This window comes from Gouania willdenowi, chromosome 9 (genome assembly GCF_900634775.1).
Source record: "Gouania willdenowi chromosome 9, fGouWil2.1, whole genome shotgun sequence".
Lineage (NCBI taxonomy): Eukaryota > Metazoa > Chordata > Actinopteri > Blenniiformes > Gobiesocidae > Gouania > Gouania willdenowi.
This window is the reverse complement of record NC_041052.1, coordinates 19,124,789-19,147,032: the sequence shown is the minus strand read 5'-3', so window position 1 is coordinate 19,147,032 and position 22,244 is coordinate 19,124,789. Positions and strand designations below refer to the sequence as shown.

Sequence of the window (22,244 nt, the reverse complement as noted above, 5' to 3'; positions counted from 1 at the left end):
TCAAACTAAGTCTTTATGGTTTTGCAATGGATTGCTGTGGGAATGCTTTAGAATAAAGATTACCATTTGTTTTGACATGGCAGAAATGTTTGTAAGCAGTTTATGGAAAGGAGATTTCTCTAAGCTTTTCACTGCGATGTTAGGTTTTAGATGTCAGTGCAGTTGTTCACAACCACCTGCATTGTGAGCTCTGATTGTGTAAAGAAAAGCATGTAAACCTCTTCATCTGATGCATCAGTTTGAAAAGTAATGTCAAAGATTTGACATAATTACAACTATTCTGCAAAATGGTTTATTGGTTTCTCTTCTTTGTGTTGTTGTTTTTTTTTTCCTGCCTGGAAGATGGACTTGGAGAAATAGACAGTGAATACAACGGAAGGACACCCACTTTTTTGTGTCTTTCCATCTTTGTCTTTCTCTCCCCCATCTGTGGACGCTGCTACAGAAATAGCTCAGCGGTCCTTTTCCCTCTCAGCCTGTGATCCATGTGTTCAGCTGAGGGGATTGCATTGACAGTCAGTACACTGGGCAGTGCAGATGTGAGGGGCTTAGAAACGTATCTGAGTCTGCCCAGCCTGGACAATGTAAGAGCTTGAAGGCTGCTTACATACTGCTAGCATCTTTATTTGACTTAATTTAATGTCGTTTCATTAGAGTGATTCAAATATCAAATTGAATATTGCTTTTTAACCTCCTTTCTCCCCTTTCTCACACTCTGCAGGGCCTTCTCCATGGATATAGACACAGATTATGAGCGGCCCAATGTGGAAACCATTAAATGTGTGGTGGTTGGGGATAATGCAGTCGGCAAGACGAGGCTAATATGTGCCCGGGCCTGCAACGCTACCCTCACACAGTATCAGCTGCTTGCCACCCACGTGCCAACCGTCTGGGCCATTGACCAATACCGTGTATGCCAGGAGGTGGGCACACGCACAAAAGATCTACATATAGACAATTTTAGTTACTTAAGCACAAAGAAATCACTTTTTCTAAACTTCAAAGTGAATTATGTAATCATTATGCAGGAAATATAACTGAAAATTATTCTGCATTTTGCAATATTCAGAGTAATGATATTTTCTACTGTGCAGTGTTTACATAAATCATACAATGATGTTAAAACCCTATTGTTGAGAGTTTTTTTTTTCCTTCATTCTTTTAGGTGTTGGAGAGATCTCGTGATGTAGTGGATGAGGTGAGTGTGTCCCTAAGGCTTTGGGACACATTCGGGGATCATCACAAAGACAGACGATTTGCTTATGGCAGGTGAGCAAGTAGAGCACATGCCCTCACAGAGACTTACACTTACTAGCACACAGTTTTAAGTCAAAGTCTAAAAGCAAGAAATGAGTGACCTAAATAACAATAATTGGCTGCCCATAAGGCTTAATACATTGGAACACATTCCAAGTAAATATTAAGGGCAGTCAAGAGTTGGTGTTGTGCCACATTGCCTCAAACCTATATATGAAGTTTTTTTTAGTTGTTTACAATGAAAAGGATGCAGGACAAATATATGTATCTGTCTTATTGTCAGCAGCTTGAAGGGTTGGGGTCAATGGGTTTTGAGGTTTCAATTACCCACGTTCAATTCAAATTTCAATTAATTTTTTTTATCCTCCGAAAGTTAATTAAAATTAGATTCTCAATTACTAAATTTCAATTACAATGTATCACAATTTTTACAATTCAAACAAATATCTATCATTGAATTTATTTCCTATCTATTGGTTACCTTGTTATATATTTTAATAATTAACTGCATACGTGTAGAACTGTACATAGAACTGTAGCATGGTTATCAAGTTTTCTGTTAAATTATAATTGACAATTTTTATAGAATTTTCATGGCAATTACAATTACAAAGTCAATTATCGGAACTCAATTACAATTTAATTACTACTGCGACAGCAACAGTTTTTTTTAATTACAATTATAATTATAATTAGGCCATAATTGTAATTAATTATCGATTACGCAATTACAATTATAATTGACCCCAACCCTGACAGCTTGTCTTTCGTACCCCTCTGTCGAAGGAAGCTTATTTATTGGTATTGGATCCATCTATCTTCATGCCATTCTGTGCATCATATTAAGATTGCACGTCTATACTGTATTTCCTCACCCTGCCGTGTTGTACCACTGGCTACATGTCTACGTGCCTGTGCAGGGATCTGCGTCTGTTTAGGTGTGTGCGTGTCTGTCAGCACGCTTAAACGCTTTGTCAGGCTGCAGTCAGCTGATAACGACACAGTGCCAGCTCAGCAGGTTTTCCGCCCGCCTGACTGCTCGCCCTCTGAAGCGTCAGCGAGCTCCAGGCATCATCCCACCACCATCCTCGATGTACTCGCTCATTCATCGCTGGCAATGCTTTCTCCTACAACCTGTCCTCAGACCTTTTGTCCTCAACCTCACCTCACGTCAATCTCTGTTATGACCTTGACGCTCCACTGATCGTTCACCCTTTTCCATTCTGTGGCCATTTGTTGATGTCAAAACTCAAAACATCACGTTGTCACACAATGGCCTGAGGGTCACCTGCTTCAAAATATTGGCAAGACTAAAGTCAGCCTGAGCTGACCTCAGCTTGTGCTTCAGTTAACTCAAATGTGTGTTAGTTTCATTTTGGTTTTTCAACTTCTTTTTTTTAATGGCTAACCATTATTACTTAGTCGCATGCAAAATCCAACCCTTGCTTCTTCATTCAGGCGCCAACCTATCATATATTTATTTATTTGCCAATTTGTTCTATATTGACTTTTTTTGTGCGTTTTCCAATCTTTGCTAGCCTCTTCAAACATTATGCAGTGAGAAAAAAATGGCTTAGCATAGCAAACATTACATTAGTCCGATGTTTTCACTTTATTGTGCCATCCATTGTTAAAGTGGCACTTATTATCTCCTCTGAAATATGACACTGGTTATTTTATTTCCACTCATCACAAAGCACGTAACACAACCGCAAACAAACAAAGCGGTGGTAATGATCCTTAGAGTAAGTGCTTATGGGAATTTTGTGTGTGTGTGTGTGTGTGTGTGTGTTGTGATGTAATACTTGAGTATTGTATTTTATATCCCGGTCAGCAGAAGCTTTTCAGAGATTACATTAGTGAAAGAACAGAAGCCTGTGAAACTCGCGTTTTCAGTGCAGAAATGTGCCCAGCATTCTTTGCGCACTCTATTCCTCCCAAGTTAGTTGGTTAGCTACCCAAATCGATGCTTTATACAAAAGATCATGAGATGGCTTTAATAAATTACTTATGCAAATATGAAGTAAACTGATGTACCAATATTCATGTATTTTTTTAAGAGAAGATTTCTGAATTCATTAAAGTTTTCCACCTTTTTATCAATACTTCATGTTTGACATTTTAACCAAAAATATTTGTAATCAGTAATATTATCTCACATTACGTAAATCAGTTTTTTTTTTTTTTTTGCTGCTGTTATGATAACTTAGCAATTATACATTTATGCCCCGTCAGCATTACACAGATGCTAACAGATCCACCTCAGCGTCAGGTTTGATCAAACGTTATCCTCGACACTCTCGTAATCCTACCAGCATCTAAACACGTTGTCTGTGTCGCACACGTACGGTGTGTTTGTGTGCGTGTATTCGATTGCGTGCGTGTGTTTGTATTCTGATCTATATTTAGCCGTCCCTTTGTGGTCTATGTAGACTTGAAGGGCTTAGGGATATTTATGTAAGAGAGAGACAGAGTGAGGGAGAAGAGCCTCACAAATCACCAACTCAGAGGCTCAGACACACACGCGCACGCACTCGTGACCCCGCCTTATGGCTATTTGTTAGCATTGTCTATGCCTCTACAATGCCTTGCAGCAGCTGAACCAGTGTTTTCCTTACACACATGCACATGTAATAACATAAACTGACAGGCTGCTCAGTGACTCAGCACTGACCCTCTGTTTCTTTTCTCTATCCTGTAACCTTCACTTTGTCAAAAACTACATGTCTCTATTTGACTGATTGTCTCATGCTTTTGGTCCTTTCTAGAAGTTTGGGTGTTGTTGTGGAAGTGACACAGAATGAGATAACACTCTTTCCATCTTTTCACTGTAGGTCTGACGTCGTGGTGCTTTGCTTCTCTCTGGCTAATCCCAATTCCCTGCGCCATGTTCGCACTATGTGGTTTCCGGAGATCAAGCACTTCTGTCCCAGAACACCCATTATCCTGGTTGGCTGCCAGCTGGATCTGCGCTACGCTGACCTCGATGCTGTTAACCGTGCACGGAGACCGCTAGCCAAGTAAGGAAAATTCACCATCATTAACAAACTGTAATGTTCCAACAACACCGTAAGAGTGGAAAATCTTCATTTATTGTATAAATGTAAAATAATACAGTACATAGTGAATCAATATAGAGGACAAATTATTATTGCATTATAGTGATACATTATAGTACATAATCATGTCAAAAAATAAAAGAGAGCATTCATTAAAACACAACTCTAACGCAGCGTAAACAAGAACACTCAGATATTCACAGTTATCTGGATCAGTGATCCTGGTCATGGTACCATAATCATTCACACTTATAAGGCTTGCAAGAAATTTCCATCCCCATTAATAACAAATACAGTAGGTAAAATATGTATGGCCAAATCTATTTTTTTGAAACATTGTGATGAAATGCGCAATCCAGATCTGATCTGGATGAAACTGTGGGAAAACTGAGGAAGCATTCCGACATAACTGAGTCAAATTTCATAAAGGACGGTTCATTACGAACATAGATGTGAATTTTTTAAATTTTGCCAATGTTGAGAAATTGGGATTTTTCAAACAGATCCAGAATCAGCATATTAATCTGCACCCCCTCCAAAATCATATGGTATCTTCCATAGCGTAAGGCCTATCTTTGGTTAAAATGATGTTAAAATCCCTTGGAGCATAGGGCAGGATCTAGAAATCAGACTCCATAGTGACACCACGGTGGTTAATGTAACTGTAGCCATCAGCCAAGCCGCCGTGGGAACGCGCATCTAATGTTTGTTTATCACCGGAGCTGATACTGTGGATAGAGGATGGACATTCGACCGAACCCTGACGGGACCCGATGGCACCGGACGAGTCGGAGTCGGACAGTTATTTATAACTGGTGGTTGGGTTTGGCGAGTGTTGTTTGTCATTTGCGCGCAGTCTGAAGTGAGTGCAGTAGCAGCCACAGCTGATGTAGCCCTGAAGAATGCACAGTGAGAGCTGTGATCCGCGGGGCAGGGAGAATGGAGCAGAGGACCATTTAAAAGGAATACACCATTGAAACATTCCTTTTACTGCACAATAACATGGATTATCTTTGATACATGGATTATGTAAATAGATCCGATGGGTCTCTTGCGTGTCTCTTGTTTGTGTTTGACGTTAACAGTTTGTTAATGAAATCGGTGTTTACCACTAAAACAAAGATACTATGTCATTTCTTTGAGATAAAAAACAAGGTTTTCACTGTCGGGTCGGACTCGGACGAGAAAACGCGGCCCGATCCACACTATCTGTGACATGGTCATTTATTTACTCGCCGTTCATGTGACTGTTTACTTTAAGACCTGTGCACATGCCTCTGCATGCACCTGAGGAACCAAACAGTAGTTTAGTCCACTGTGTTTATCTTCTTTCAGTCTCCAAGCAGTCTTCTTCTAATTCTTTTTTATTTCCAGGTTACATCATTTGATGTTACCATCAGAATTGTACTGCTGTTCGTACACGTAACAGCAGTACAAAATGTATCACACGGTCTTTTCAAGGCAATATGTAGAATGTGTGTGGACTCATTCTCTTTGGTTTGGAGTGCTTCATCACCCATTAGCATTAAAAAAACGGGGGCCGGAATAGGGGGCCACATCCCGGCGGGGCGGTCTGGCTTGGCCCTTGGGGGGGCCCTGGCTTTAAAAAAAAAAAAAAAACTGAAGCTCGTGGCGCGGGCGGCATCAGCGAAGGGTGATCTGGGGCGCCATGGGTGGCTAGGTTGGGGTGCCTGGGGGCCGGCGGGGGGACTCCCGGCGGCCCCCTGGTGCCTTATGCGGCTTGGGGTGTGGTCGTCCTCCCTGGGCGGGCTGGTCCTGGTGCTGCATCCGTTCCGGGTCCTTCCGGCCTGGGGTCGGGCCCCTGCTGGCTCTGGGCTCGCCGGCGGGTGCCCGCTGGCTGCCTGTTCGGCGCGGCTCTGGTCGTCTGCTGGGCGTGGGCTTCGGCTCCTCCGCTGGGGCCTCGGGCAGGGAGTTCTCTGGGCCCTCCCCTCGGGGGGTTGGGCGCGGGGGTGGGGGGGTGGGGGGGCCGATGGGGTGGGGGGTCTGGGGGTTGGGGGTGGGATCGGTGGCGTGGTGCGCTGGGTCCTTGGCTCCTTGGGGCTTTCTCGGGTGTGTATGGGGGGGGCGATGGCTGCCTCTCGGCTTGGGATCTTGGGGGCGTTCGGGGGGCTGCTTGGCCGTCGGGTGGTCGCCGGGGGCCCTTAGGCTGCCTGCTCTTGCTGCTGGCCTGACTGCTTCTTCGGGCCCGGGGGTGGCTCTTGGGTTTTGCAGTGGCGGTTCTTGGAAATACATTTGTCATGGATGCACTGGCCTTGGGCTGTGGGATAACACTCATACTGGGCTCAACCTTAGACACGTTGTTCCCTGTTTTATGGAATTTCCACTCACCTCTTCCTCTGTTCACATCCACCACCATTATTCCTAAACCGCACACTGGTCACCAAACTGGCTTGACAACACAACAATAAGCACAATATACACAACCACAATTTCACATCGCATCACTTAAAACCTAACAACTATTCCCCACCCATTCTATATCCTATCTTGTATCCCTCTTCCCTGTTAACTTCCCCACCCCCCTCCAACCCCTCACCTTGGTGTAACACTGCCCTCTCTCTTTTTTACATCCTCCCTTTAATAAAGTTTTTCTTACCCTTCCCTAGGGAGGGCTGGTGACGGTCACAATTATGCAATGAAATAAATAAATTTATTTAATTGCAATAATAAAATATGCATCGCTGTTAAAAGATTGCACTTCTTGTAGTGTTAACCTTCGACAGCATGTGCAGACAAGGTAAAAAAAAAAAAAAAAAAAAAAAAAGCATTAAAAAAACAACTTAAATTGAATGTTTATTTTTTTCTCAAATTCAGGCCTATGCTCCTTTAAGAGGCAATCCTGCTAAAGGACAACATTTCCTATGACATAATCATGTCATTAAAACAGGACTCTACTTTACCTCTGAGTAATAAATAGCACATGGGTCAACTGGTGTTGTATGGTTGTGTGTTAGCTCCCTTATCTGTTATGACATTGTCTTCCTCTTTCATTGCATTTTGGTTGTAGTCCAAAAAGATATGCGTTAGGTCAATGGGATTCTATACATGGATTTAATATTTAATGTATGTCTTGATTATTATCTTTTATTTAACCTTGTGAAATTCATCAAATTTGCACTTTGTTTTTCATCCAGAGGAAGTAGGGATAGCTCCCTGATACCATCAACAGGTATAAGCAAGTAGAGAGGGTTGAGTATTGGACAAGTATTGATTACACATAGTAAAATTACCTGAAGAAATTTGTAAAATCACTTCAAAGAAAGGCTTTGATACAATTTTGTCATGGTGGAAAGGAATTTAGCTTAGAATGACAAAATAATTCGTAGGTGCTTATTATTTATGAAATAGAACAGAGTCATCAGCATGTTTCTTATCTTTCCCTGTGATTCACAGACCCATCAAACCAACAGATATCCTCCCTCCTGAAAGAGGCCACGAGGTTGCAAAGGAACTTGGAATCCCTTACTACGAGACCAGTATTGTTGCTCAGTTTGGGGTCAAAGATGTTTTTGACAATGCTATCCGCGCTGCTCTGATCTCACGCCGACACCTACAGTTCTGGAAGTCACACCTTAAAAAAGTTCAGCGGCCTCTTCTTCAAGCGCCCTTCCTGCCACCTCGTCCGCCGCGTCCCATAGTCGGCATCCCGGACCCCCCTCTCACAGATGGAGAAGGTCCTGACTCACTTTTCTGCCTCCCTCTGTGCGCAGATGTTCTTTTCCTCCTGCAGGGTGGCACCACTCGGGTTTTTGCACACAAAGTCTATTTGGCTACATCATGCTCTAAATTCTATGATCTCTTCACTCTGGATATTGGTGGATTGTTTACCGTGCCCCGACAGGAGGAGCAGGAGAACAAGGAAAACCTGGAGAGCGGGGAGGAAGATGAGCAGAGTAGAAGAGGAGCCAAAGAACAGGCTGGTCGCACCAAGAGCCTGGATATTGATAAAGACGGGGTGGACGGGGGAGTAAGAGGCCTGAATCGACCCCAGCTACTCCAGCAGGGCTCTTTGAGAACTTCCCAAAGTGATAATGCACTCCCCTCTCGAGCCCAGTACTCAATGGGAGCACTGGGGACTGGCCGAGCACTTTCAGGATGGGGCAGAGGGTTCTTGAGTGTGTGCCTGGAGCACGTTGACGACCCGATGACTGGGCGACCACGACTGATGACTGTCGTGGCCATGGATGCACTTATACAGGAACAACCATTTAAGGTGATTCCTCATTGCAGCAGGCACAGGATTTCTCGTTTATTCTCACATCTGTATCCGTGACTCTGTGCTGTGGTTGCAGGCAGTGCTTCAGTACCTGTACACAGGCAGTCTGGATGAGAGCCGAGGGGATCTGATGCAAGTGGCTACCATTGCTGAACTACTGGAGGTTTTTGACCTCAGAATGATGGTGGCCAACATCCTTAATAGAGAGAGTTTCATGAACCAGGAGATCACCAAAGCCTTCCACGTTCGCCGAGCCAACCGCATCAAGGAGTGTCTGAATAAAGGGACTTTTGCTGGTAAACAAAACAACTGCTGTGTCAACCTTTTTAGTGCTTAATTTATTTCATTTTTATTAGCCTGATATTTCACATACAGTTTTCGCGTCATTACATATTGTTGTCTGTAAGTGTGCAGGAATGTGTGTGTGTTGGGAAGAGATATTAAGAAAGAGTCTATTACTCATTGCACTCTTTCAGTTTCTAACAAATGTACATACTGTGTGCATTTTGTTGTGAACTTGCGTGTGTGTTTTCTGAAGTTTTAGTTCGAGTCATTTAGATAAAGCTGCTACCCACGATAATTTATTATTTACCTCCGCCACAAAGTGTGAAGGGGGATCTGGTTTGAGCTCCGTCCGTCCGCGTTAAAGGGGACAGCTTTTCTCAGAAACTGTTTAAGTTTCTGAGAAACTTAAACAGTTTCTCAGTTTTAAACAGTTTCTCAGTTTTCTCAGCCACACACCAAATTCGGTGTGTGGCTTCAGGGTATCAAAACCATGATGGAGTTCGAAAATGAGAAGTGCGCAATTATTTTTTCCGGAGTTATTGCTCTTGTTTTCGTTTTTTTTTTATTCTGTTCGAGGTATTTTAAATGGGGTATCAATACCTTGATGTTCTTAGATTTAGGACATTTAGGAAAAGGTTGTGAGTTATAATGACAACCAATCTGGCGGGGGATGTTGATGACTATGTCTTCTTGTTATTGATTTTTATTATTGTGTGATCATTTATATTCTGATATCACAAGGAATACTGGGAAGGAACTACAAAAATGGAGTCAAACTAATAACCGTCTCTTGACTCCTGCTAAAAATTAAGTAAAAACACTTTTGCAAAACTCCACATCCCATAATGCCATGCATGAAAATGTCAGCAAGCAGAGTGTTTTAGGTAGAGATTAAAACAAACTTGGAGTAAATAATATCCGATTAATTGATCTATGAGGCATACACTAAAAAAATGTCGGGGGCAGCAGCTTTAAAGTTGTAAATGTATATTTTGTTTTTGTCTGTTGGGTTGTGCTCATTGGGCCTGTACTACGAAGCTGGATTTCACCTTATTGCGCTAACTTCTGCGACTTATTCCGTGCGTCCTTTACTACGACGTTGGTTAATTACTGGGGTAAATCACCACGGTAATCGATGCTGAACAGCTAACCTGCTAGGTTAAGTTCTTCTTAAGATATCAGTGAGTATAAAAGCAACGCCTCCTGACCAATCAGTTCTCTTGGAAAATGACCCGGTGAAGAATGGGCGGGTCATTCTCTGTAGACGTTGTTGGATCTGATTTTCATTGGATGGACTGACCTACATTTGTCAGCTGATGCAGCCATATTCATTCATTCATTCATTCATTCATTCATTCATTCATTCATTCATTCATTCATATATTCACACTGTTGGTGATGCTGAGAGACTCAGTCCTGTAAGACAACACATGCTCTATAAAATACAAATAATTTCCACATCATGATGTAAGCTGAGCTGTATGAACGCAGCATCAGACCCACAGACTGCACCCAAAATGAGGTGGATATGTGAATAGAAAAGTGTCTGTGCTGTAATAAAGGTAACATCACTGAGTCCAGTAGTTATTGTACAATGAATTAATATTGTATAATCTCACGATTTTACGCTCTTGCTGCAGCAACAGTGTTGCTTTTGACCAAAATGATGGATTTTAATTTTTCATATTTTTAAGAATTGTTCGTCATAGTGATGTAAATTGCTCTCCACCCCTTTCATGTGAGCATTTACGCATTCATCTTGTAAACCACTTTAAGTTATCGTGTTGATAACCAGCTTCATAGTACAGCTGATTGAGAATGGTTGGTTAGGTGAAGCCCACTAACGAAGAGATAACCAGCTACTGTCTTGTGTTTTTTGTGCCGTTGTTTGTTCCTTGGAGTTATTACGTTTGCACGCTTTTGGCCCACTCTTTCATCTTTTTGTTGTGTTCACATTTACATGGACTATTTAAAGCTTTTAGAAATTGTACATTTAGATTCCTCAAAATGTCTCTTTGCTTTATAAAGTTTTTAGTTCACGCAGACTTTGATACCTCTCCCCCCCATTATTCTTTGTCAAACACAGTTCTGTCTTTCTGTCAATTTATCTCTCTGTTTGTCTACCTGTGTCTATGTTTCACTGTGTGTCTGTCTGGCCTTCTGTTTGCTTGTGCGGCCGCCTGGATGTCTGCCTTCTGTCTTTCCCCTTCTGTAGCTTGGGCTTCTTTGGCATTCCTCGAGATGAACGCTCTTTTCCCACCCCGGTTACAGATGTGGTGTTCTGCCTTGATGACGGCTCCCTCCCGGCCCACAAGCCGCTGCTCATTTCCAGCTGTGACTGGATGGCCGCCATGTTTCGTGGCTCATTCATGGAAAGTTACATCGAAGAGGTGAGTTCAGATTGAACAACATTCATTTTTGTTGTTGTTGGACTTTGTAATAATACTTAATCATACTCCAGCATGTGATAAAAGGAGGAAATACAGTGGTTGTATCAGTCTCTTGCTAAAATTATGTTTGCTTTATGGTTTGCTGGTGACGCTTTGTAGAATTATGAAGTGCGTACACGCTCTGTGGGCTACTGTCTGGAAAGGTTTGCATTGTTATAAATCTTAGTTTTTGACTCAATGCAGACTACTAATGTTGTACCCTCATTGACAGTTAAAATAGAGAAATCAAACAGCAGTGCGTAGATTAATTTTCTTTTGATTATTATTTAAGCTACTACTCCCTGATTATTTTTTATGAGATAAAATCATAGTGTATGCCACATAATGTTTTCTGAAAATATAATTTTCATGTTTAACATTTTTGCGTATTGCATACAGAGGTGACAATAACAAAGTACAAATTAGTTACATTAGATACGTCGGCCGGCCGACGATTTTTGCGTTTTTCACGTGTATCGGCATCGGCCGATGCGGGCTGCTGCGTTCGCTGATCCGTATTATTTACAGAGAGCAGAAATATTTTTTACTTGTTTTTGTTCTACATCACCTGTTTTTAATACTTGTTAAATATTTTTTACTTGTCATTCTACCTCACCTTTGTTCATTTCAATACATTTTTGTTATCATCATTGTGTAATTTTTATGATGTAAATTGAGGGAGCAAAAGTCGTATCGGCTCCACATATCGGCTCAAGAAAATCGTCAGTCGTTATCGGTCATCGGCTAAGGCTGATGGGAAAAAAAATCGTTATCGGCATCGGCCCTAAAAAAAAAAAAACCATATCGGTCCATCCCTAGTGTAAAATACTTTGTTATTGTACTTAAGTGGTTTTTCTGTTTTCTGTACTTTACTTAAGTATTTATTTTTTGACATCTTTTTACTTTTCCGCCTTAATTTTTTAATAAAATATCTGTATTTTTTTCTATTCCTTACATTTTAATGCAAACCAACCACCGCAAAGCCAGAGGAGACCAAAAAGGGAACGTCTCCATTCTAGAAACCTGGAGAACATGATTCTCTTGAACTAAATGAAAAATGTTGGTAGTTTGAGCTTTTTTTTCTGTTTGGCAGGTCTCTTAGTTTTGTTGGTTAACATTTTCAAGTTTGTGAGTTTCTTGACACCATATTTGTTGTAGTTTGTTCCCGGTATTCTTTGTGATTGCAGAATGAAGTAAAAACACTTTTTTTGTATGCGTCTCTGCAACTCCATATCCCACAATGCAATGAGCAAAAATATCAACAAACGGCACGTTCATGGCGAAGATGAAAACAATTTGCACCTTATTTCCTTTTTCATTGGAGTAGATCATGCTTAATTCATTGCTCTGAGGCCTGAACTATTGATTTTATCTAATATTAAAATAAAATTAGAAGGTAGCAGCTTTAAGCCTTCAGCGTGATTTATTCACGAGTTCAGATTTAATCTCCACTTAGCACTTTTATTCCTTTGCATCAAAAAGAAATGCGTTTAGTCATCGTGAGCGACGAGGCGCGTGCATTCTGTCACGTACTTGTTTTAAGCTTCATGACTTGAGCTTCCTGTCGTCTGCTGCCTTGTGGTGTGCTGCCTCGGGTTGTTGTGAGCTAAACTGTCTGTGTGTATGTGTGTGTGTGTGTTTTTAGGTGTCAACACTGAACGCAATTGTTTATTATTGATGGTTTATTACCTCTGTAATCTCAGAGGAAGCTATTTATTACACTGAAATACAAACCTGTTGGGTGTTTAAAGGCAGAGGCAAGTTTTGATTTTGGGGGAGGGGAGGGGGCAGTGTTTGCTGGTTGTGTTGGTGTCTATGGTTACTCTAACAGTCTAACATGTTTATCACAGTGTTGACTTTGTTTTATAGCATGAAGCTGGCAGAGCATTGGAGGCAGGTGGTCGGGAGACAAAGCCTCAAAGTCTTATTGCACACTGAGGCTGTAAGCCTCAAGCTTTTTTTTTTGTTTTGTATTCTGTTGCAAAGACTTTTTTTACTGAAAAGAATATATCAGAGTTGTTTTTGTCATAAAGTAGACTTTAAAGATTAGTTATTTTCTAGGGCATGGCTTTGCACGTCTGCTTTTATTTTAAGGAGGATTTCATAAATAAATTACATGGAAACTGAAACCCGACAACTGTGAGATCAGCATGTGATCAGCCTATTTTGGTGCTCATGTCACACTTTCTTCCCGGTATTTTTAAACTCTCACATTTCAGTGTTAATGCTCTAATGTGATAACGTGGGAATTCTAATTTTGCCGCAGCGTTAACTTGAGTCTTTCACATTCACCACGATAGTTCTTTAGGTTTTTCTTATTTTATGAGGAGCAGATGAGCCTCTGTCAAACTGAAGGACAAATATGCCTTTTAGGGCATTTAAATTCTCTTTTTTTTAAATTTAAGATATTAATCTTAGAATATAATTCCCACATACATGTGATCATGGTATTGTGACTTTCCAAACTGGGACTTTGCTTACACCTACAGTCTTCGCAGCTTTGAGGGCTCACAACATTTGCACCTTTACATTTTTCCCTTTTAAACACATTATATCACTTTGAGCTTCAGCTTCATGCTTTCAACCTAATCATCCAAACCCAACCCAATATTTACCTGCTGATCAGTCGATTACAATTATCTTTTCAATTACCCATGTTCAATTATAATTACAGTGACCAGCATTTTTTTCTCCAATTGCAATTAAATTCTAATAATTCTTTGTCCTCAGTAAGTCAGTTACAATTACGTTCTCAATTACAAAAGTTCAATTACAATTAATCCTAATCACTGAGCCTTTAATAAATACCCTAATAAAAGTCAAGCTTCCTCTTGTGTTAGCTTTCTGTTAGATGATAACAGCTCCTAAATCAGCTGTAAAATACACTAAAAACAAATATCCATTATCTTATTTCTTTACTATCTATTGATTACCTTGTTGGGGCTTCCTAATCAATGAAAATATAGGTTTTGATATTTTTGGTGAGGGCGTCTGAGCCTTTTTTGCGTCAGTATACCACCTTGATTTAATTGTTTTTTAAATGGTAAAATGTGGGAAAGCTTATAAAACATATTTTAATAATTGTTAACTACATATTTGTAGAACTGTACATAGAACTGTAACATGGTTCCCCAGTTTGGCGTTAAATTTTCATTGCAATTACAGTTGCAAAGTCAATGATCTAAACTCAATTACAACGACAGCAACAGATTTTTTTAAATTACAATTGCAGTTTTAAGTACGCCATCATTGTCATTAATGATCAATTACGCAATTACAATTGACCTCAACCCTGCTGCTGATACTCTACCAGGTTACCTGTTCTAACCAAGCAGCTATAACTGTAGCTGATTGGTCCTCTGTAAAGGTTCTGTTGCTATGCATCCAGGCGTTTGATTTACCCTGACCACAGCTGGGTGTCTTAGACCACCCTGGTTTCAGTGGTGGGACTGTGTCATCATAATGAGAGGCCACTCAGGACTGACATTCTCCTAATTGGTTATAGAAGAGAGGGTTAAAGGTTGAAGAGACTGAGACTGTGAATGGGTAGAGTCAGTGATGTCCTGGTGAAGTCACATACATCAGATTTTCCTTTACTTAAATGTAAATGACTAATCAACAGACCCGGGTCTCGGTGTTTGTTTTGTCGTAGGATTTTACGTTCAGAAAAGGGTATAAAACTATTAGTGGATATTTGATGAATAAATAACGATTGAAATCCAGGGTTGAGAAGGGATGAACACTTTGATTTTTATGTTTTTTTTTTTCTAAAAAAAAAAATAAAAGAAATGTTAGACGACTTTTGCTTAAAACCACCGCCTTTTCTTATGGTGCGGCTGGAAGTTGTTCTTTTCAAAGTAAAAGTGTGTTTGAGGAAGATGATGTGTTTCTGGTTAGGGGCAAAAATATGACTTGTACCAGGATAAAATGTCTTTAGAACCGTACTCTGATGGGATTATGCATATGGAAAAACAAGGCTTGTCATTTACAGAAATCTCTTCATGCTTGACACAATAACGTGTGGGTGGATGTTTTTCTACAATTATATCCTCACATTCATTTTATTTCAGAATACAACGTACTGATCCATGTCCATCAACCTCTGTTACACAGCAGCGCAGGAGTTCTTTCACTTTTCTACACAAGACTGTCTTCTAACATGCTCTTATTTTGAAAATGGAAACATCCAGTTGCATAATATTAAAAAAAAATGGCTTTTTTTGTTTTTGTTTTCCAATGTTTGATAAATTACTTTGTAATTGCAATTGCAATGGAAATTCTATTAAAAAAACTGTCAATTACAATGTAATTTAACACAAACCAGGCAAACCATGTTACAGTTCTATGGTTTACAGAATCAGAAGTACTGTATTTATCCCAGTGGGAAATTACTTTTGTTACAGAGGCTCAAGAAATATTACCAATAAAAAAAAAATAAAGACTAAACAAAGAAAGAGAAAGAAAAATGTACATAATTAAGTAAAAGACTGTTAATTAAATACAAGTGCACACATAACAGTACAAAAATAAAATAAGATAACTCATAATAATAATAATACAAATGTACAAATAATACAGATATATAGATCTATAAGTTTTTAGAAACAAAACCTAAAAATAAACCAGTTTTTAAAGTTTTGTTTATCCCTTCTTGACCCTGAATATCAATTTGATTTATTTTTGATTTTTTAGATGAAAATAAACAATTACTATTTTTTTTTATTTTTATTTAATGTCTTTTGTTAAAGATAAAATCCAATGACCAAAACATACACTGACTAGTCTGTGTTATTTGTCTGCTTCTCGCGCCCATACCAGCTCTGCCAGACTTCGGCTTATGTAGCGCTAATAGAGTGGTTGGATTAACACTTTTTTTTTTTTTTTTAACATTTTTTTCTAATCTTTTGTAAATGCTATCTGTTCTATTTCAGGTATCCATTCCTAACACCAGTGCTGCCTGTATGCGTGGAGTGCTAGAGTTCCTGTACTGTGGACTCCTGACACCTTCTCCTGGTTTGGAGCCAATGGAGCTAATCGTTCTGGCCAACCGCCTCTGCTTACCGCGCCTCGTTGCCCTCACTGGTAAAACATCTGTGTTTATGATACATAATAATAATATTTAATAATGACTGATTCATTCTGAAACATACTCGTTTTGTGTATCTTCAGAACAGCAAGCTGTCGACGAGCTTCTCCAGCTGGCAGTAAAGGGAGTTGACATTGATGGGCAGGTGTTGGCTTACCTTGAGCTTGCACAGGTTTGTTGTCAAATTCTTTTTTTTTTTCCATTTATAAATATTGATTAATTTATATTTAACATATAAACATGCCCACACATTTTTTCCATTCATTTTACAAGCTAGGTCTATGCAATATATCAAGATTTTAAATATATTGAGATTTATTATTACTATTTTGGTGATATAGAAAATTACATTATTGCCTATATCAGTATATTTTTTATAGCTTTTTTTGTATTAAAAGATGAGTTTTAGGAGAACTCTCTCGCACAGCTGTCCCTTATAAGAAAAAAAAAGCCAAAAGTGACACATATTGTAAATGTATATAATGTATAATGTAATGTATATATTGTGCAGCTATTGGTTAATTAATATCTCTGTGTGGCATTTTACATCAACAAATTTAATCCAAAATTATCTTTTTGGTAAGACTTTATGAATTAAAAAATATGGAGATGTATATCGCCATTCTGAGAAAAATATTGAGATTGCGATATGATGTTTGGTTCATATTGCCCAGCCCTACTGTCAGTCAGAGCTGACATCATTTCTGTTTGGTCTCTGCTCTCCTTTTCAGTTTCATAATGCCAAGCAGCTGTCAGTCTGGTGTCTCCATCACATCTGCACTAATTATAACAGCATCTGTCGCAAGTTTCCCAAAGACATGAAGGCAATGTCTCCAGGTACTGAAACATCACCCTGATATCTCAAGTTCAGTACACCGCTGACAATCTGCAGCACGCTGTAGTTTGTTCTTTGCAAACATTTGGTCAGAGTGGGAGGATTGGGTTTTTTTTTCTCCATAAAAGCACTAATGCAAAGTTGTTAAAAGAGAAACAATAAAGGATTGTGTCAGCTTTTTCATTTCCAAGACAAAAGATAAAAAAAATAAGGTTAAGTACTAGGGCTGCACGATTTTGACAAAAAATCTAATTGGGATTTTTCTGACAGATATTGCGATCAGATTTACGATATTTAAAAACATTTAAATGCATATGCATTTTTTTTTTCCCCCAAATTCTCTTTTATTTTTTTTTTCCATATTCTGTTTTCCACATAAATTTTTTTTAAATTCGGTTTTTTTTTTTTTTTTAGAAATATTAATCATTTTTTTCTGAAAATATCTTTTAGGAAACTAAATAAATACTAATAGATTAAAAAAAAAAAACATAATTAAACAAAAAATTATGTCAAAAATAAAGTAAGATACAATTAAAGGCAAGGCAAGGCAAATTTATGAATATGTGTTTATTTCAAGCCAAATTGCAACACCTAGTGATCCTAGTGGACATAAGACTAATAATGATTGGAATCAATTTGTCTGACATATCACAGTTACACGCTTGTTCCCAAACTTGTGGAAAACTTTGGCACAGTTGTGGCCAAGTGGGCTTCCGCCTGAACTTTTTTGTAGAAAAAATGTGTGTCTTTGGCCTAATATTTATTGTTCTCACCAAACTTGAGTCAGTTGACGTCCATACATTAGTTCAGTTATTTCAGCTTTTTTAGCCTTCGCTACTGAGAATTGGCTGATGTAAATCTCTATTTTTTTTTGGAGCGAACTACAGATTTGTGTATTTAGAACATTATTTACTGTCACTCAGTATCATATATTTCCAAAATGTCACATCACCTGTAATCAATTAGGGCTTCAATCTGAACAAAATATAGCCATGTAGGTCATGTAGAAGCTTAGAAAAACACTAATTGTTATGGGTATGTTATATTCGGAGAAAAGTGGCTGGGGCTTAAGAAGTACCTGCAATTTACACCATTTTAAAAATGTAAACAAATCAAAGAAGTCCAGAATAGAACTTTTCAAATCAGTTTAATTGTATTCAGGAATTGAGATGTATAATCTTTAGTTATTTTATTGTTTACCTCTGTGACTGTAGAAAACCAGAAGCACTTTGAGAAGCAGCGTTGGCCCCCAGTTTGGTTCCTGAAGGAGGAGGACCGCTATCTGCGTTCCCAGAAGGAGCGCGAACGGGAGGAGGAGATCCTGCGCAAGCAACACACCAAACGTGGCTGGTGTTTCTGGAGGCATCCGTCTTCCTCGCCGCACGTCTCCTGAATCTTTCCTTCCTCTGACTCCTTCATCAAACCCTGGCTTTTTCTGCCTGATGACGCGAAACGCGCCCACCAAGATGATGGCTCCGTGGGCTTGCATGTGTTGGTGGAGTGGGGGATGTTTGTGCCTCTTTTTAGGTGTGCTTGATCACGGGTGCATTTTTGGTCCAAGGTCCGTGCAGGAATGTGTGAGTGAGTGAGTGTATGCATGTGCTGACATCGATGCGGTGATGCTTCCAAGTTTGAGTGCTTCCGAGTTACCCTCACCTAGAAATCCTTGCACAGTCACAGCGAGGCCACTTTGTCCCTTCATCAAGAGCTCAGCAGCTTCACCAGCTTTCCCAGTGTCTCAGTGTCCAAACAAGGGCTTTCTATCTCTCTCAGTCGTTCCCCATCCGTCACACTGACCCTTAAAGGACTCTCCAACCAACCTCTGCAACTCCTTTTCTGGGGGACTACGACTACTTCTGCCTCTTTTCTCTGTAGACTGTAGACAATGGATTTCCAAGAAATGACAACGTAATTAAAATGTAATCTTTGAGATGAGATGCAAGGTGACTGCAGATCTGCCTGATGGGAAATAAGCAGGTTTAGTCTGACTTAATGCTTCTGCCATTGGGTAAAGAATACAAAGTCAACAAAAGAGCTTGTCATGGTAACCACCACTGGGCTAGTTCCAACGATATTCATTTTGTCTTCTTTTAGAATAGTATGTTAAATTGAGATTTTGTTTATTCATTCAGACAAGGTTTGTTCAGGATTTAAAAAAACAAATCTTGAAAAAACCTTGTCTGAATAAACAAAACCTCAACTTAATACCAATGGGCTCTTTTTGAAGCCCCCTCCACGAGTCTGCCTTTACACCTCTAAAACACTAGGGGCCCCAGCACAAACCTTCCACCAGTGGGTGGGTGTGTTATTTCACTCAAGATTAAATCATCAAGGTCAGTAACTCCAACCTTTTCAGAAGTATTAATATTATTAAAAGCACAGGATAAAAAAAACCCCCGCTTTTCAAAGCTACGTACTTTCACTTTGAATACCAAAGCTGTGATTCTTCTTCCTCACTCCTTTGTCTTCATTTCTACTTTCCCTGCTTTCTTTTGAGTAAGAAGAGGAGGAAAAATGAAGGTGAACTGTAGGAGATAAAGGCAGTATGAAAAGGTTTTTAATCACTCCCTGGGTGACATTTCACAATCCTCAGTGTGGGGATGAAAACATGCCATGGATGGACGTTGCCTTCACTTCCTGTTGCTGGAATCGTAAATGGTGCTTCAGACAAAATAGGATAGCGTCCACAGTTTTGTGCGCGTGTGATCCTATGTTCAGAGTTCAAGCGTCTTTCCGTTTGTTTAATGTTTACGTACAGAAACTTAATGGTGTTCCGATTTGACACTTTAGCATTCTCAACAAGTTTTTTTTTTTCTTAATTTACTAACTGCTTATGATAACTTAGCAGTTTAGGAATATGTTGGAATCCTACTTTGCATACGGTGATTCAATCTTGTGTCCTTTCTCCTGCAGCTTTTTTTTTTTTTTTTTTTATTTAAAAGCAATGTGATCCTTTTTCTTCACCTTTTTGTATTTAAAGTTTGATTGAATGTGGTTAAAAGTGTTGAAAGGCAGTTTAAAACCGCTAAAGAGCTAATCTGGCGTTCCTGGTCAGGGTGCTAATTTCTTTAGGCTTTTATGTTGAATGTGAGGGAGTGGAGTTGGTGATTATTTTTTTTTCCTATTTGTGGATTTGCACCCTTCAACTTTACCTAGACAAGGTTAGAAGATAGATGGGTATGTAGTATAACACAAGATTGAAAAAAAAAAAAAACAAAAAGAAAAAAATAGAAGTCAAAGAGTTTCCCATGAGACCAAAGTGAAAATTGCTGCAATTCGTCTGTTGAAGAGAAGTTGAGAAGAAAATGTACCGCAGATGAAATGCAATTAGCATATTGTTTATTCCTTGCGATAATATTGGGTTTTGCGTAGCTTTTTGAAGTTGATCCAATGTGATTCTTTGGGATTTTTGGTACCCAACATGAAGTTAAAAAAAAATGAATAGGATTGGTATTAGAGGCTTCCTGTTTTGAGTAGTTCCTTACAGTCAACAATAATCAGGTCAGCCTCTTCTCTTTTTGTCCATGTGCCTTAAAGTCGCACAGAACTAACGTGGATTGATAGTTTATTGTAACCTGCAGACAGGCACTGCAAACGCTGAGACGAACGAAACCAGCAAACCCAAGGACATGGTTGTGTGAATCATGTTGTTGATTTATGCACACTAATGAACTATCAGTCCAAGACACTTTGAGCCTGCCTGCAATCATGTATGTATGCAGTTAAAATATTGCTGCAGGGTGTAGTTAGTAGCTACCGCAGCTGGTCCTGGCCTTATGCATTTGGATGTTGGTCTCAGATTTTGGAGGTAGTGATGATGAGCGACGGGTTGATTCCTGTTGTGTAACTTCAAAACCACTGACCTTTTGAAAAAAGAACGAAAAAAAAAAAGCAAAGCTTCCCAGTGAGCACTGGCTGGCCTGCACGCTTTGATGATGCAACCACATTAAGATTGTGGTTTTGTTGTCATTGAAATGACATTTTTTGTTAAAAGCACTTTTTTTTTTAATGTCCATGGCTGTACATTTTGTACGTAAGCATGAATTTAAGTGTTGGCTATGTGAGATTGTTTCTGAAACTTTGACGATTGTAGCACAGTGTTTCCATTTTTTTTTTTTTTTGTATGGAAATCTTCCAATGAAAAATTTCTCCCAGCTTTGCTCAGTGGGTGCTGCTGAGCTACTGGGATTCTTTGACGATGAATGCAACAGCTCTATTTCTGCTTCAGAGCTTAACACACAAGTCTGTTTAGCTGAATTAGCTTAGCACAGCTAAAGGTAGCATTACTTAAAATCATGGGGGAGACCTCGACAAATATTTCTAACCAGTGGTATGTTAGCGTTTGTGTTTTACTGTTACTGTAGAAAACAACACAATCAATCGCAGTCTCCCAATTGTTGTATCCAGGGTTAGGGTCAATTGGTGTAATTATTATTATAATTCTAAAAATCTGTTGCTGTCGTAATTGAATTGTAATTGAAAGTTTAGATAATTGACTTTAATTATAATTTAACGCAAAACTGGGGATATTATCATAATACAATTACAATTAATATACAGTTATTAAAATATGTTCCAGATCAAGGTTTCCCACATTTTGCCATTTAAAAAAAAATTGAAATCGAGGAGTCTATTGACGCCCTCACCAAAAATATTAAAACCTATATTTTCATTGATTAGGGAAGCCAAAAGAAATTAGATGATAGATTTGTTTTTTTTTGTGTGTTTTACAGCTGATTTAGGACACGTTATCTTAATAGATGGTTAACTTTTATTAGGTTATTTCAGGCTCAGTAATTGTAATTTAACTTTAGAAACTGAGAACGTAATTGTAATTGACTTTCTGAGGATATAAAAAAAAGGAATTTAACTGTAATCGGAAAAAATGCTGGTCACTGTAATCGTAATTGAATTGTAATTGAACATGGATAATTGAAAATGTAATTGTAACTGAAAAATGTCGGCCTAATTGACCCCAACCCTGGTTCTATCACTGATTGTTGAGGAATACTGAAAAGCACCGCAAGCTTCTTTAACGGAAACCAAGTGTTTTCAT

The 22,244-nt window shown here is 39.2% G+C and overlaps 1 protein-coding gene across 9 annotated transcripts in view; it reads left to right on the top strand.

The window, feature by feature from the left end:
• rhobtb4 (Rho related BTB domain containing 4) overlaps positions 1-21,710 on the top strand; it is a 53,822-nt gene extending 32,112 nt beyond the window's left edge. For 4 of the 9 annotated variants that reach the window (XM_028456784.1, XM_028456780.1, XM_028456785.1 and 1 more), the window contains 10 exons: positions 722-923; positions 1,166-1,269; positions 4,092-4,277; positions 7,731-8,550; positions 8,630-8,849; positions 11,110-11,228; positions 16,199-16,349; positions 16,437-16,525; positions 17,085-17,190; positions 18,403-18,581. In XM_028456784.1, coding sequence (XP_028312585.1) covers positions 732-923; positions 1,166-1,269; positions 4,092-4,277; positions 7,731-8,550; positions 8,630-8,849; positions 11,110-11,228; positions 16,199-16,349; positions 16,437-16,525; positions 17,085-17,190; positions 18,403-18,581 — 2,166 coding nt within the window. In that variant the 5' untranslated portion in view covers positions 722-731. Of the gene's footprint in view, positions 1-342; positions 585-721; positions 924-1,165; positions 1,270-4,091; positions 4,278-7,730; positions 8,551-8,629; positions 8,850-11,053; positions 11,229-16,198; positions 16,350-16,436; positions 16,526-17,084; positions 17,191-18,402 lie in introns of those variants that run through there. The other 5 variants (XM_028456782.1, XM_028456781.1, XM_028456783.1 and 2 more) reach the window with 3 other exon arrangements.
• The last annotated feature ends 534 nt before the right edge of the window (positions 21,711-22,244 follow it).